Genomic DNA, 12,460 nt, shown 5'->3' with positions numbered 1-12,460 from the left:
ATCAGGGGGTTGGTTGGGGAGCTCCCCACCCCATCACGCACAGAGCAGGGCCCATCAGGGGGTTGGGGAGTTCCCCCCTGTCACTCACAGAGTAGGGCCGATAGGGGAGATGGGGCACCGCCCCCTGTCACACACAGAGAAGGGCGGATCAGGGGGTTGGGGCGCCGCCCTCTATCACCCACAGAGCAGGGCCGATCAGGGAGTTGGGGCGCTGCCACTGTCACACTCAGGGCAGGGCCAATGGGGAGGTTATGGCTCTACCCTGTTACACACAGAGCAGGGCCCGTGGGGGGGGGGGGTTGGGGTGCCGCACCCTGTCACACACAGAGCAGGGCAGATCAGGGGGTTGGGGTGCCTCACCCTGTCACACACAGAGCCGCAGGGCAATCAGGGGGTTGGGGAGCTCCCCCGTATCAGGCACAGAGCAAGGCTGACCAGGAGGTTGGGACGCCTTCCCCTGTCACACACAGAGCCACAGGGCGATCAGGGGGTTTGGGCACTGCCCCCGTCACGCTGATCCCGGTGCCGGGAGGCCTCGCGGCTCCACTGATCCCGGTGCTGGGAGGCATATTACCCTTTTACTATATAGGATAGAGGCCTGGTGCATGGGTGGGGCAGGCTGGTTTGCCCTGAAGGGTGTCCTGGATCAGGGTGGGGGTCCCCACTGGGGTGCCTGGCCAGCCTGGGTGAGGGGCTGAGGGCTGTTTGCAGCTGGTCACACACCCTTCAGGGTGGGAGTCCCCACTGGGGTGCCTGGCCAGTCTGGGTGAGGGGCTAAGGGCTGTTTTCAGGCTGGCGGGTGACGGAAGCTCCCAACCACTTTTTTTCTTTTTTTTTTTTTTTTATTCTGGGCCAGCTTTAGCTCTGGCTCCAGCTCTGAGGCCTCTGCTGCTGAAAGAAGGTATCTGGTTTGTTTAGGTTCTATAATCGAAACAATGTATAACTCCAGCTCTGAGATCCCAGGCTTGCTGAAAGCAGGTTTCTGGGGTTTTGTTTAGCTTCTATATTTGTTACAATGTTTCTTAACCTGCAAGCTCAGAGGTCCGCAAGGCAGGCGGGGGAAGTTACAGTCCTCTGTCACTGAAGCAAGCAAGCCTCATGTTAGTTTCAAGCTGCCTGGCTGCCGGCCGCCATCTAGGCTGGCAGTTAATTTGCATATCTCGCTGATTAGCCAATGGGAAGGGTAGCAGTTGTATGCCAATTACCATGTTTCTCTTTTATTAGATAGGATGCTCTAAGGTCAGGCAGTGAAAAAGAAAGGACCCGAACACCTCATCAGTCCCCTGAATTCAGCCACTCCTCCAAGTCAAAGAAAGGTAGTTGTGTGCTTTTCTGTTTCTACACATGCCTTTCATTTCCTTACTTCTTTTCTCATTCTCATTTATCTCACATCAAATTGGGTTCACAAGAAGAATGGGGAAGGGAAAGAGGAGAGGACAAAGGATAATTTTTATTTTTATTTCTGGGTTCAAAATTCCAGTAAAGATTTGTCACTGAGTGCTGAGGACGAAGGCCCAGTAAACTGTGTTATTTAAAATATTACACCATTATATTTCATTGAGGCAATAGAGCTTCCTTCAAGTTAACATGGCTTGTTTTTATTTTGCAGTTTATTTTGCAACTGATATTTTTACATATTCTTTCCTAGGTGACTGTGTAGTTTTTACCTCAGATCTCCTACAAGTACTACCCATCCCCCCCAAAAAAAGATTCTGAAAAATCAGTCCAGCCTTCTGTCAAGTCCAAGTAACGTCATTGTCTTAACCACAAGCAGGAGAAATGAAGCACATAATCAACCTATATGAGAACATCAACGAAACAGCAAGAAATAATTCGGACTGTCCTCATGTGGTTTTGCCGGAAGAGGTATTTTTCACAATATCCATCGCCGGGGTGCTGGAGAATCTGGCCGTCCTGCTGGCGGTGATCAAGAATAAGCATCTCCAGGCGCCCATGCACTTTTTCCTTTGCAGCCTGGCCATTTCCGACATGCTGGGCAGCTTGTACAAGATCTTGGAAAATATCCTGATCATGCTCAGAAACAAGGGTTACCTCAAGCCTCGTGGCAATTTTGAAACCACAGCCGATGACATCATTGACTCCCTGTTCATCCTCTCCCTCCTGGGCTCCATTTTCAGCCTGTCTGCGATCGCCGCGGACCGCTACATCACCATCTTTCATGCCCTGCAGTACCACCGCATCGTGACCATGCGCCGCGCCCTTGCTGTCCTGGCGGTCATCTGGACGTGCTGCACCTGCAGTGGCATCACCATGGTGATCTTCTCCCATCGCGTCCCCACAGTGATCACCTTCACATCATTGTTCCCTCTGATGCTGGTCTTTATCCTCTGCCTCTATGTGCACATGTTCTTGCTGGCCCGTTCCCATGCTAGGAAGATCTCAACACTTTCCAGAGCCAACATGAAAGGGGCCATCACACTGACCATCCTGCTTGGGGTCTTCATCTTTTGCTGGGCCCCCTTTGTTCTTCATGTCCTCTTAATGACATTCTGCCCAAATAACCCTTACTGTGCCTGCTACATGTCCCTCTTCCAGGTGAATGGCATGTTGATCATGTGCAATGCAGTCATTGACCCCTTCATATATGCCTTCCGAAGCCCAGAGCTCAGGGAAGCGTTCAAAAAGATGATCTTCTGCAGCAGGTACTAGTAGAATTACTGATTCTCACCAGGGGGATTAATTATCATCATGGGGATAATATTGTCACGTGATAGAATAACATGACATACCAACAAATACTAATACTGCCCTATCATTCCCTAGTGTGCATGAGGATTAGCCCACTTACTAGTATTTGTAATAGTTTGGTTCTGTGTCAACAGGCTTGCTGGAGTACAACTCTGATAACTAGAGAGATAAAATAATGTACTAAAAGGGACAGAATACAAAGCACATTAAGCAATGCAAATTTGAGAGCTTTGGGCTAAGGGGAGAACTTGCTCTTTTATAGGTATCTTGTCAGCCTATTACTTACTGAGTGGCCTTTCCAGGCTAGAGGACACTATAAGGGATTTCCAGAACTTAAAGTATCAGGACAAGTATTCAGGCCAGAAACAATATGTAGGCCTTTGTAAGCCAAAGGTGCCAATAAATGGCTGCAGCTGAATTTGCCTGTCCCACACCGCCATGCAAAAGGCCTGCCCTCCTTCCCGCCTACCTGTCTGATTTATTAAATGCCATTCCGAATCTTTTTGGAAGCAGGCAGGATATAAATTATAAATGTCAAATAACCAGCTTTGAGTTTTCAAGAATAAAGGAACCTTCTCTGTCAGACTTCTTTGCTCACACAGTACCCCACTGGCTTTAAAATCCTTTCTTGGTTAAAACTCCTCATGCATTAGAAGCATACATTTCAAAGGAAGAAATAAAAATTTAATCAGCTTGGTTCCTGTGTGTAAATAAAGGCCAGAGGAAACCTGTGACCATCTGAAGAAGGTATATCCAATCTTTGTGAATTTGTCCAGATGCAGAAGTAAAGGAAAAGAGGCCCCAAGCCCCAATATGTATTTTTTTAAGTAAAGAGAGAGCAGGAGAGAGAGAGAGATCATCATGCTTTGATACTCTGGGAAAAACCAATACCAAAATAATACTTCAAGAATTTCAAGAACAGTGCTATTATTGAGATCCAAGGCAGAAGCCGATGGAAAGACATTTTATTTCCTTCCACAGATGAGTCTGAGAGACTCAGTCACTACAAATTTCATCACACCATCAGCTACAGGACAGATGCCAGATATTAAAAAGAGGCATTGCCAATGGGAATAAAAGAAACAGTTTGCAAACTCATCTGTTGTTAATAGCTTAAAAAATACAGCTTAAAGAAGAAGCAGAAGGTGGGTGGGAACAGATCAACCAAAGAACTTGAATGTATATTTGCATAACCCATGGACACAGACAATAGGGTGGTGAAGGCCTGGGGGAGAGGGAGAGAATGGTGTGGCAGGGCCCGCCCCCTCTCCCCCCTCCCACTCCCCCACCCCCGCCGCACCACCACCCCCCTCACCCCCCTCCCACTCCCCCACCCCCGCCGCACCACCACCCCCCTCTCCCCCCTCCCACTCCCCGCTAGAAGAGGTCAATAGTGGGGAATAGCGGACATATGTAATACTTTCAACAATAAATATTTAAAACTTAAACACGAAGAAGAAGAAGCAGCTTCTTACCATAGTCCTAGCTAAGTTGGAGAGTGGCTTAAAGGGGCAAGAGATGAAAGAGGGAGAGGAAAGAAGCCAGATCTTAGGATTCACGGGTCTTCAGGCTCCAAGGAGCCTTCTGGAAGAGGCAACACTTTACCTCAGTAGAGTTTTTCCTGAGCTGCTGAGAGCAGAAGCCAGCCACAGACAGGACTGCTGGTCTGGTGATGAGTTTGATATTAGATGTGAGGAGGAATGGGATCTTAAGAAGCAGAGCAGGAGGCATGGAGTTTAAGGGAAGACAGCTGTAGGTATTTTTCCAGACGGCCTCCTTCACAGTTTGGAGATGAAACTGAAAGTGTCGTTTGTTGTTCTGTTCTGTAATAATCCTTTGGTCCTTCCCCCTCACCAATGAGATATATTACACTAATGTATATTAAACCAAATTTATTAATAGATAAAGTACTATATGTAAATTTATTTTCCATAAAATCTAAAGCACTGCTCTATAAATGACTTTTAAATGTTATTTCCACCATTAAAAGAACAATGTATAGCATATTTTTCTGTGATTAAACTGAGTATTCTCAATAAATTGTAACCTTTCTTTGATGGTGTACTGTTCTACGGTCCCATAGAGGTGGGTAGTGCAACTTAAGCCCTGTCATAAGTGGTCCCAAGCTGCTGTTCTGCTGTTGCTACCAGCTTGGCTACCACTCTCAAGCTCTCAGCTGTACATCTGACTGTGGTCACAGGAAGTCGCCCAGATATACCTCTGCTTCTCATTGCCTTCAATTTGTTGTGTTTAATCTAAGATACAAATCAAGGAGGCGACTCTAACGGTGCATAAAGGAAAACAGGCTGAGTGCTAATTCGAAGACATTTCCAATTCTAGGTTTTCAGCTATATTCAATTCAGATCAGGGTCGGCAGCACTCAGAATTACTGAAATAAGTATGGTTTCCTACCTCTACCTTCCTAGGTAATTCAAACAAAAACAGTGTGGAAGTGTGTTCATTTGAGTAAGGCTCAGATTTTTTCCACAATTATTATTTTAATTCTTTTATCAAAATATCAAAATTTTTAATAGCTTTGCTGATGCCATTAGCATATTTTCCGTTTTGTTGATGACCTAGCCTTGGATCATTCAGCTGAGAATGTTAGTAAAAATATGAAGTATTATAGCTGAGCTGATGTCCTCTTTAAGGCAGGAATATACTACTTTTGTGCCCCCTCTAATAAAACGGGAGGGGAGTTTCCTCTTCCTCTCTCTCATTGCCCCATTGCTATGGTCTGAATGTGTGTGTGTTTTCCCCAAAACTCACACATGATGAAATCTGACTCCTGAAAGGTGGTAGTATTAGGAGGTGGGCCGTTGGGAGGTACGTGAATCCTGAGGGTGGAGTCCTCATGAATGGGATTAGTGCCCTTATTAAAGGCTACAGAGCGATCCCTCACTGCTTCTGCCATGTGAGGACGCAGAGAGAGAAGGCACCAGCTATGAACCCTGAGGAGGAACCTCATCCCACCGTGCTAGCCTCAAGAACTGTGAGAAACAAGTTTCTGATGTTCATAAGCCACCCGGTCTGTGGTATTTCATTACAGCAGCCCAAACACACTAAGACACCCATATATGCATGGACAGACATGAGTAAGTCAATAAACACCCCGCTCCTTCAACCACATTTTCACTGGGCTGAGAGGGCAGTCAAGGAGCACCCGCAGACCACTTGGTTAAAACCGACTGAGAAGCATAAGCACATCAATAATGAATCCTGGAAAGTTGCCAGAGTTAATGCTTCCTGGATTGTGAGGACATCTAGCAATAATAATAATAGTGCCTATCTATTACTGAACAGTTGCTACAAGTCAGGTATTATTCTGAGCTTTGCATACATTAATTCTCACCACAGTCTTAAAACTACGTACTATTACTATTCCCATCTTTTTAGATGAATAAGCTGAGGTTCAGAGATATTAAGTAACTTCTCTGGCACCAGACTCTAAGGTCGTCCTTGTGATCCCTGCCCCCTGGAGTTTCCCATCTTTGTGTAACCCCTACCCCTTGAGTGTGGGCCAACTGTGACTTGCTTCTAACTCATAGAACATGGCTAGTGTGATGGAATATCACTCTCATGACTATATTACATTATATAAAAGACTGCTTACTGGCTTGATAAAGTAAGCAGACATTCTAGGAAATCCATTGGCAAAGGACAACAGGGAACCTGTAGTTCTTTTGCAAACTATGGAGGCTCTCAGCACTGAATGCTGCGAACGGTCACCTGAGCCTGGAAGCAGACCCTGAGCATCAGATAAACGTGCAATCCAGCTCATACCTCCATTGCAGCCTTGTGGGATCCTGAGAAGGGGATCCAGCTAAGCCATGCCCAACTATGGAAACTGCGAGAGAACATATGTGTGCTATTTTAAGCATCCAAGTTTGTGGAAATTTGTTGTGCAGCCATTGAAAACTAATACATTTACCCAACTCAAGTGAGTGAGTGCCAGAGTTAGGAGCCAACTCTAGGCTGCAGTGTGGCCTCAGAGTCCACTCTCCGTGGTGCTATGCTGCTCCACATGCAAAAAAAAAAAAAGGTCATATCATGACAGAATGACTATTTCCTTTCTCTCGTTCCATGCCAGGACAGGCAAGTCAAAGTAACTGGGGCCTTCCTTTTCTAGCTGAGCACTTCGCTCCTAATATAGCGTGTCACTGAAAGAGAAGCATCATTATCCCCACCCTACTCCCTGGCTCAGAGATTTTTTCCTGAAAGGGAAAGCAGGCCATAAAATAAATAGCTCCTTATCTCTTCCCAAAGCAACTTACTTCATTGTCAACAGAGTGTAGAGAAATCCCAGCACTCTCGAGAACAGAGGAGGCTGTGGCAACAGGCAGTTGGAAAAGGAACAATAGACTCATTAGAAATACAGACTGATCTACAGGCCAGGGAGTTTGCTGAGAAAAGAAGGGAGCAGTGGGGTCAGAACAAATCTCAATAATTGACTTCAGGAACTATCCCTTCAAAGGAACCCAAATTTGATTAGTCTTTGGAGCAATTTATGCCCTAGGACACTGTTGAAAACAATAGTCAGCCAGCAATTAGTGGGGCTTAACATCTGGGTATGGTCAGGAAAAGACCAAACATAGCACTGTCAAAACCACCGTCAGTCATCTGAGGTAACGGTAAGCTAGCCCGCCCAATTCTGCACCTCCCCCCCCCCCCTGCCCAACCCCTGAGAAGAACACCAGAGGCATAATACTGCAGGGTGGGGTGGGGGGTAGACTTCATTAAAATAATCCAACCAGGCACTAAGCAAATAAACTAGCAACAAAGAAGAACAAACCCCAGAAGGGGGAGGGGACCAGTACCCAGAGTTACATCGCATTATCGAAAATGTCCGATTTTCAGCAAAAAAAATTACAAGGCATGCAAAGAAACAGAAAAGTATAACCAATAAATACAACAGGGGGCGGGGGGAGGGGGAGGGCTGGCAACAAGAACTGCCTGTGAGAGCCAACCAGATGCCAAACTTAGCAAAGATGTCAACGTAGCTGCTATATTAATACGTTCACACAATTAAACACAGAAACCAGGGGCGTGCGTAATGAAGAAAGAGGTGGCTAAGTTTCAGTAAGAAAGCCTAGTGGCATTTTTTGTTACTTACTATCGTCCTCCGTTCCCCAGCCGGCTGGTGGCCGTGGAAATGGTGGCCCACATTCCTGCTCGCTGGTTCCAGAACCTGGTTCTCAAAAAGCTGGGGTTGTGCTTTTTGGACCTGTCAGGCGGTTCCCTGGGGAAGCAGCACAGAGACTGGCCTCGGTCGTACCTCCCTCAATACGGCATGAGGTTCTAGGAGGGAGCTAACGAACGCATTTAAGGCGTGTGCTCGCCACAAGCAGCAGGCAGACCTAAAAGCCTGTGGAGGAGGATGCTGAGGAGGACGATTCTTGGGCAAATAAGGGCTTTCAACTGCAACCATGGACACCAGGGAATCTGGAGTGCAACATGTATATTCATGGTTCAGAAACGACCTGAATTTTACCCTAAACTTGCACTTGTTTTTATTTATCTTTTTAAATTGATTTCAGAGAAGAAGGGAGAGGGAGAAATAGAAACATCAGTGATGAGTGAGAATCACCACAGCCTCCTGCACGCCCTCTACTGGGGGCCCACCCTGCAACCCTGGCATGTGCCCTTGACTAGAATCAAACCTGGGACCCTTTAGTCTGCAGACTGATGCTCTATCCGCTGAACCAAACCAGAGAGGGCCTAAACTTGCACTTCTGACTGACCCCTGGGCACTGCACAAACAGGAGGTGAAAGCTAAGGCAGAGCTGAAGCAATCTGGCTTAATGTTGAAAGAGCTTTCTAGCTTAGAGCCAACCTGTAAAGACCAGGAATGTTTGTTTTTCTTTTTGCCTCTTGGCATGTAAGGAAGTCTCTGTCAGATCACTGGCTGAACACAGAGATAAAGGAACAGAAACATCAATGCTCACACACAAAAGGAACACAGTCTTTGCAAAAATTGTTTGGAAAAATCACTAAACAAATGGATGGTTGTAGTCCTCAGCAATGAACAATACCAAACTCTTGGGAGGGGAGAGAATCTGATTTTCAGAATTATCACATTATAGTATTTAATGTGTCCAATTTTCAATGAAAAAAAAAAAGTCATGAAGAAACAGAAAAGTTTAGCCAACTCACAGGAAGAAAAAGAAAATTGGCAGAAATGCTCCCTGAAGAAGTCCAGACATTGGACGTAACGAGATTAAAAACTTAAAATCAACTATTCTGTATAGTATGCTCAAAGTGCTAAAGGAAACCATGAACAAAGAGCTGAAGGAAACCAAGAGAATAATGTATATGAAATGCATATAAAAATAATGTAAAAGGAGATGGAGATTATTTAAAAAGGAAGGAAATAAAAATTCTGGAGCTAAAAAGTACAATATCAGAAATGAAAAATTTACTAGATGGGGGTTAGAAAGCATATTTGAGAAGGCAAAAGGAAAAAATCATTAAGTGTAAAAACAAGACAATTAAAATGATCCAGTCTGAACTTGTACACATATATGCAGAGTCCATGAACAAACAATAGTGAGGGGAGGGCCCAGGAAGGGGGCAGGAGTGAGGTGGAGGAGGGCAAGGATGGGGGGGGAGGGGCGGTGTACATTTGTAATACTTTCAACAATAAAGATTTTTTAAAATTACCAAAAAAATTATCTAATCTGAGGAGCAAAAGAAAAATAAATTAAGAAAATGACAGAGCCTAGGGGATTTGTGGGATATCATCAAGTATATCAACAGATGTATTATGGAGTCCCCGAAGGAAGAGAGAGAGGAGGGGCAAAAGAGGGCTTGAAGAAACACCAGCCAAAAACTTCCCAAATATAATGAAAGACATGAACCCAACAGCTAAGAAGCTCATCTTAGCGCAGAAACACAAAAGAGAACAAAATTAAACCTTTCTGACCATGGGACTTAATCTGGTGTTGACTTCTTTTTCTTTAACATTTTTATTAATTAAATATTTCAAGCCTGCATAGTATAGAAAATACATAATGCGAATGAGTGTGTATGATCTAGCTTTCTCAAATTGTAACATTTGTCTGTGTCTGTTTTATATTTTTAAAGAAAATAAAACATTACAGACTAGAGGCCTGGTGCATGAATTTCGTGCATTTGGGGGGGGGGCGTCCCTCAGCCTGGTCTGCTCCCTCTTACAGTCTGGGAGCCCTTGGGGGATGTCCGACTGATGTCATCCATGGGGAGCGGGCCTAAGCCATCAATCGGACATCCTTAGTGCTGCCATGGAGGTGGGGAGAGGCTCCTGCCACTGCCATTATGCTTGCCAGCCATTAGCCCGGCTTCTGCTGAGCAGAGCTCCCCCTGTGGGAGTGCACTGACCACCAGGGGGCAGCTCCTGCATTGAGCATCTGCCCACTGGTGGTCAGTGTGCATCATAATGACCATTCAGTCAATTTGCATATTATCCTTTTATTATATAGGATAGACTGAAGACCCAGAGCACTCCTCTTTGCTGAAGGCTCCTCTCTTAGAGCCACCCTACAGGGGTCCTGCATTTCACAACTCCAGGGAGCATCACTCATATTGTATTGGATGGGAATGCCATCGCAAATGAAGTCATGTGAATGATACTCCTTGAAGTAGTAAAAGATGGTGAAGTCTTTTATCCTATTAGTATTTTTTGTATCTGTATGAGCATACATGATATTGTTTTGCATTTAAAAAAGTTTTAGCCCTGACCAGTTTGGCTCAGTGGATAGAGAGTCAGCCTGCGGACTGGAGGGTCCCAGGTTCGATTCCCATCAAGGGCATGTACCTTGGTTGTGGGCGCATTCACAGTGGGGAGTGTGCAGGAGGCAGCTGAATAGATGTTTCTCTCTCATCAATGTTTCTACCTCTCTATCCCTCTCTTTCTTCCTTCCTCTCTGTAAAAAAATCAATAAAATATATATATTTTTAAAAAGTTTTTATATCAGTGCTAACAGACTAAACATATTTACCTAAACTCTTTTTATTTTGCTTGTGTTAATGGGAATTATTCATGTTGATACCAATAACAATAGTTCATTCGTTTCACGGCTGTGCATTATTCCATTGCATGAATGTAACATAATCTGTCTGTTCTCCTGTTGCTTGAGATTTAGATCATCTCACATTGTTTACTATTATGAACAAAGCTTCTATGTACATTCTTATATATGTCTGCTTGTGAACATGTCCAAGAGTTTCTCCAGGCATGTTTACAGGACAGGTACACTGCAAATTAACTAGAAAATGCAAAACTATTTTCCAAAATGATTGTGTTAACTTACAATTTCACCATCAATAGACGGAAATTCCTGTTTGCCTGTATCCTCGCCAATTCATGATATCCTCAGACTTTTGTCAACTTGACATATCCAGTGTCTATGCCAGATAACTAATGAGGCTGAATGTATTTTCATATTTGTTAATCATTTGTATTTCATGAAACCTTGCTGACGACATTTAGTTTTCTCATTTGCTTTTGGACCCGGGGGTTTTCTGTATGTATTGAGGATATTTTCAAATATAGCCCTTACTCTTTTTCTCCTCTTATCTGCATAAAACTTCCTGCACAATGGTGAAAAGAAGCGAAAAGATTGAAGGATTCTTTATGCTTTTCTTAACTTTAATGGGAATGTTTTTGAGAATTTCATTAATGTTTATTTTTTGAAAGTTATCTTTTGTTAAATTGAAGATGTGCTTTGCTTGCCTAGTTTCCTAAGAATTTTTTTATTCTTAATGAATGTTGAATTTGCTTACTGTTTTTTCATTATCTATCAGATGATCACTTTTGACTCATTTAACTTATTATTGTGGTATATTACATTAATAGATATTTTATATCATGCTATCTTTGCAACTATAGCAATGATGGCCAAATCTACAAAGTTGAAATATATTGTTTGATTTTTTTCCTTGATCTCATTGTTAACCCATTTATCCTATATAATAGAAGCCTAATATGCTAAGTGTCTGGTCATCCAGTCGGCCGTTCAACCAATCAAAGCGTAATGTGCTAATGATATGCTAAGGCCGCTCAACTGCTCGCTATGACATGCACTGACTACTAGGGGGCAGGCAGTTGACTGGTCGACCAGTTGCTATGACATGCACTGACCACCAGGGGGCAGATGCTCTGACCAGTAGTGTGAAAGTCCAAGGCCAGCGTGGCTTTCGGGGTTCAAAGGCTTGGAGGAAGAGCTGACACACAAATGACACACAAGACGAAATATTAATTTTGATACCGGGGGAAACCAGAGGAAAAGTCAACCATAGCAGTCAAGTTCTCTCTGAGTCTCTGTTCCCAGCTGCTTTTAGTTACTAGAATACACAATTGCCTTTTAGGAATGCAAACTGACATATGGATGGTAATGTTTAGTAAACAGTAAGATTGGCAGGTTTGGGGGGAGTTTGCTTTAGGCCATTGAGTCAGCAGCAAGTAATAAAATGTAAATATCACCCTGTGAATATCAAAAGGAGTACCGGCTAGCCTTCTGCCAGAATCCTCACATTTATATTAGTTACTGTTGATCTTGGTTTCCAGCACGGTAGGTTAGCTTGCTGCTGGGGTCTGGCCGATCAGGACTGAGGGAGACAGGCTGGACATGCCCTGGAGCTCTCCCATAGTCCCTCACCAGCTGGCCAACTTCCTGCATCCCTCCCTGTCCCCGATTGTGCACCAATGGGGTCCCTCATATGAAGTAAAAAAGATTGTGACCACAGTGCAGAGAAAAGGAACTAGTGAGGAAGG

The 12,460-nt window shown here is 44.3% G+C and overlaps 1 protein-coding gene across 1 annotated transcript; it reads left to right on the top strand.

The window, feature by feature from the left end:
- The first annotated feature begins 299 nt into the window (after positions 1–299).
- Positions 300–2,851, top strand: MC2R (melanocortin 2 receptor). The gene has a single exon (XM_081097541.1). The coding sequence runs from the start codon at positions 1,780–1,782 to the stop codon at positions 2,668–2,670; it is 891 nt and encodes a 296-aa protein (XP_080953667.1). The 5' UTR covers positions 300–1,779; the 3' UTR covers positions 2,671–2,851.
- The last annotated feature ends 9,609 nt before the right edge of the window (positions 2,852–12,460 follow it).

This window comes from Myotis nattereri (assembly GCF_964212035.1).
Source record: "Myotis nattereri genome assembly, chromosome: 8".
Classification (NCBI taxonomy): domain Eukaryota; kingdom Metazoa; phylum Chordata; class Mammalia; order Chiroptera; family Vespertilionidae; genus Myotis; species Myotis nattereri.
Note: the sequence above shows the minus strand (reverse complement) of the source record. Positions and strands in the feature narration are given on the sequence as shown.

Bases quoted from the DNA above. Each gene is read 5' to 3' on its own strand.
- MC2R (XM_081097541.1), top strand. From the start codon at position 1,780: ATGAAGCACATAATCAACCTATATGAGAACATCAACGAAACAGCAAGA.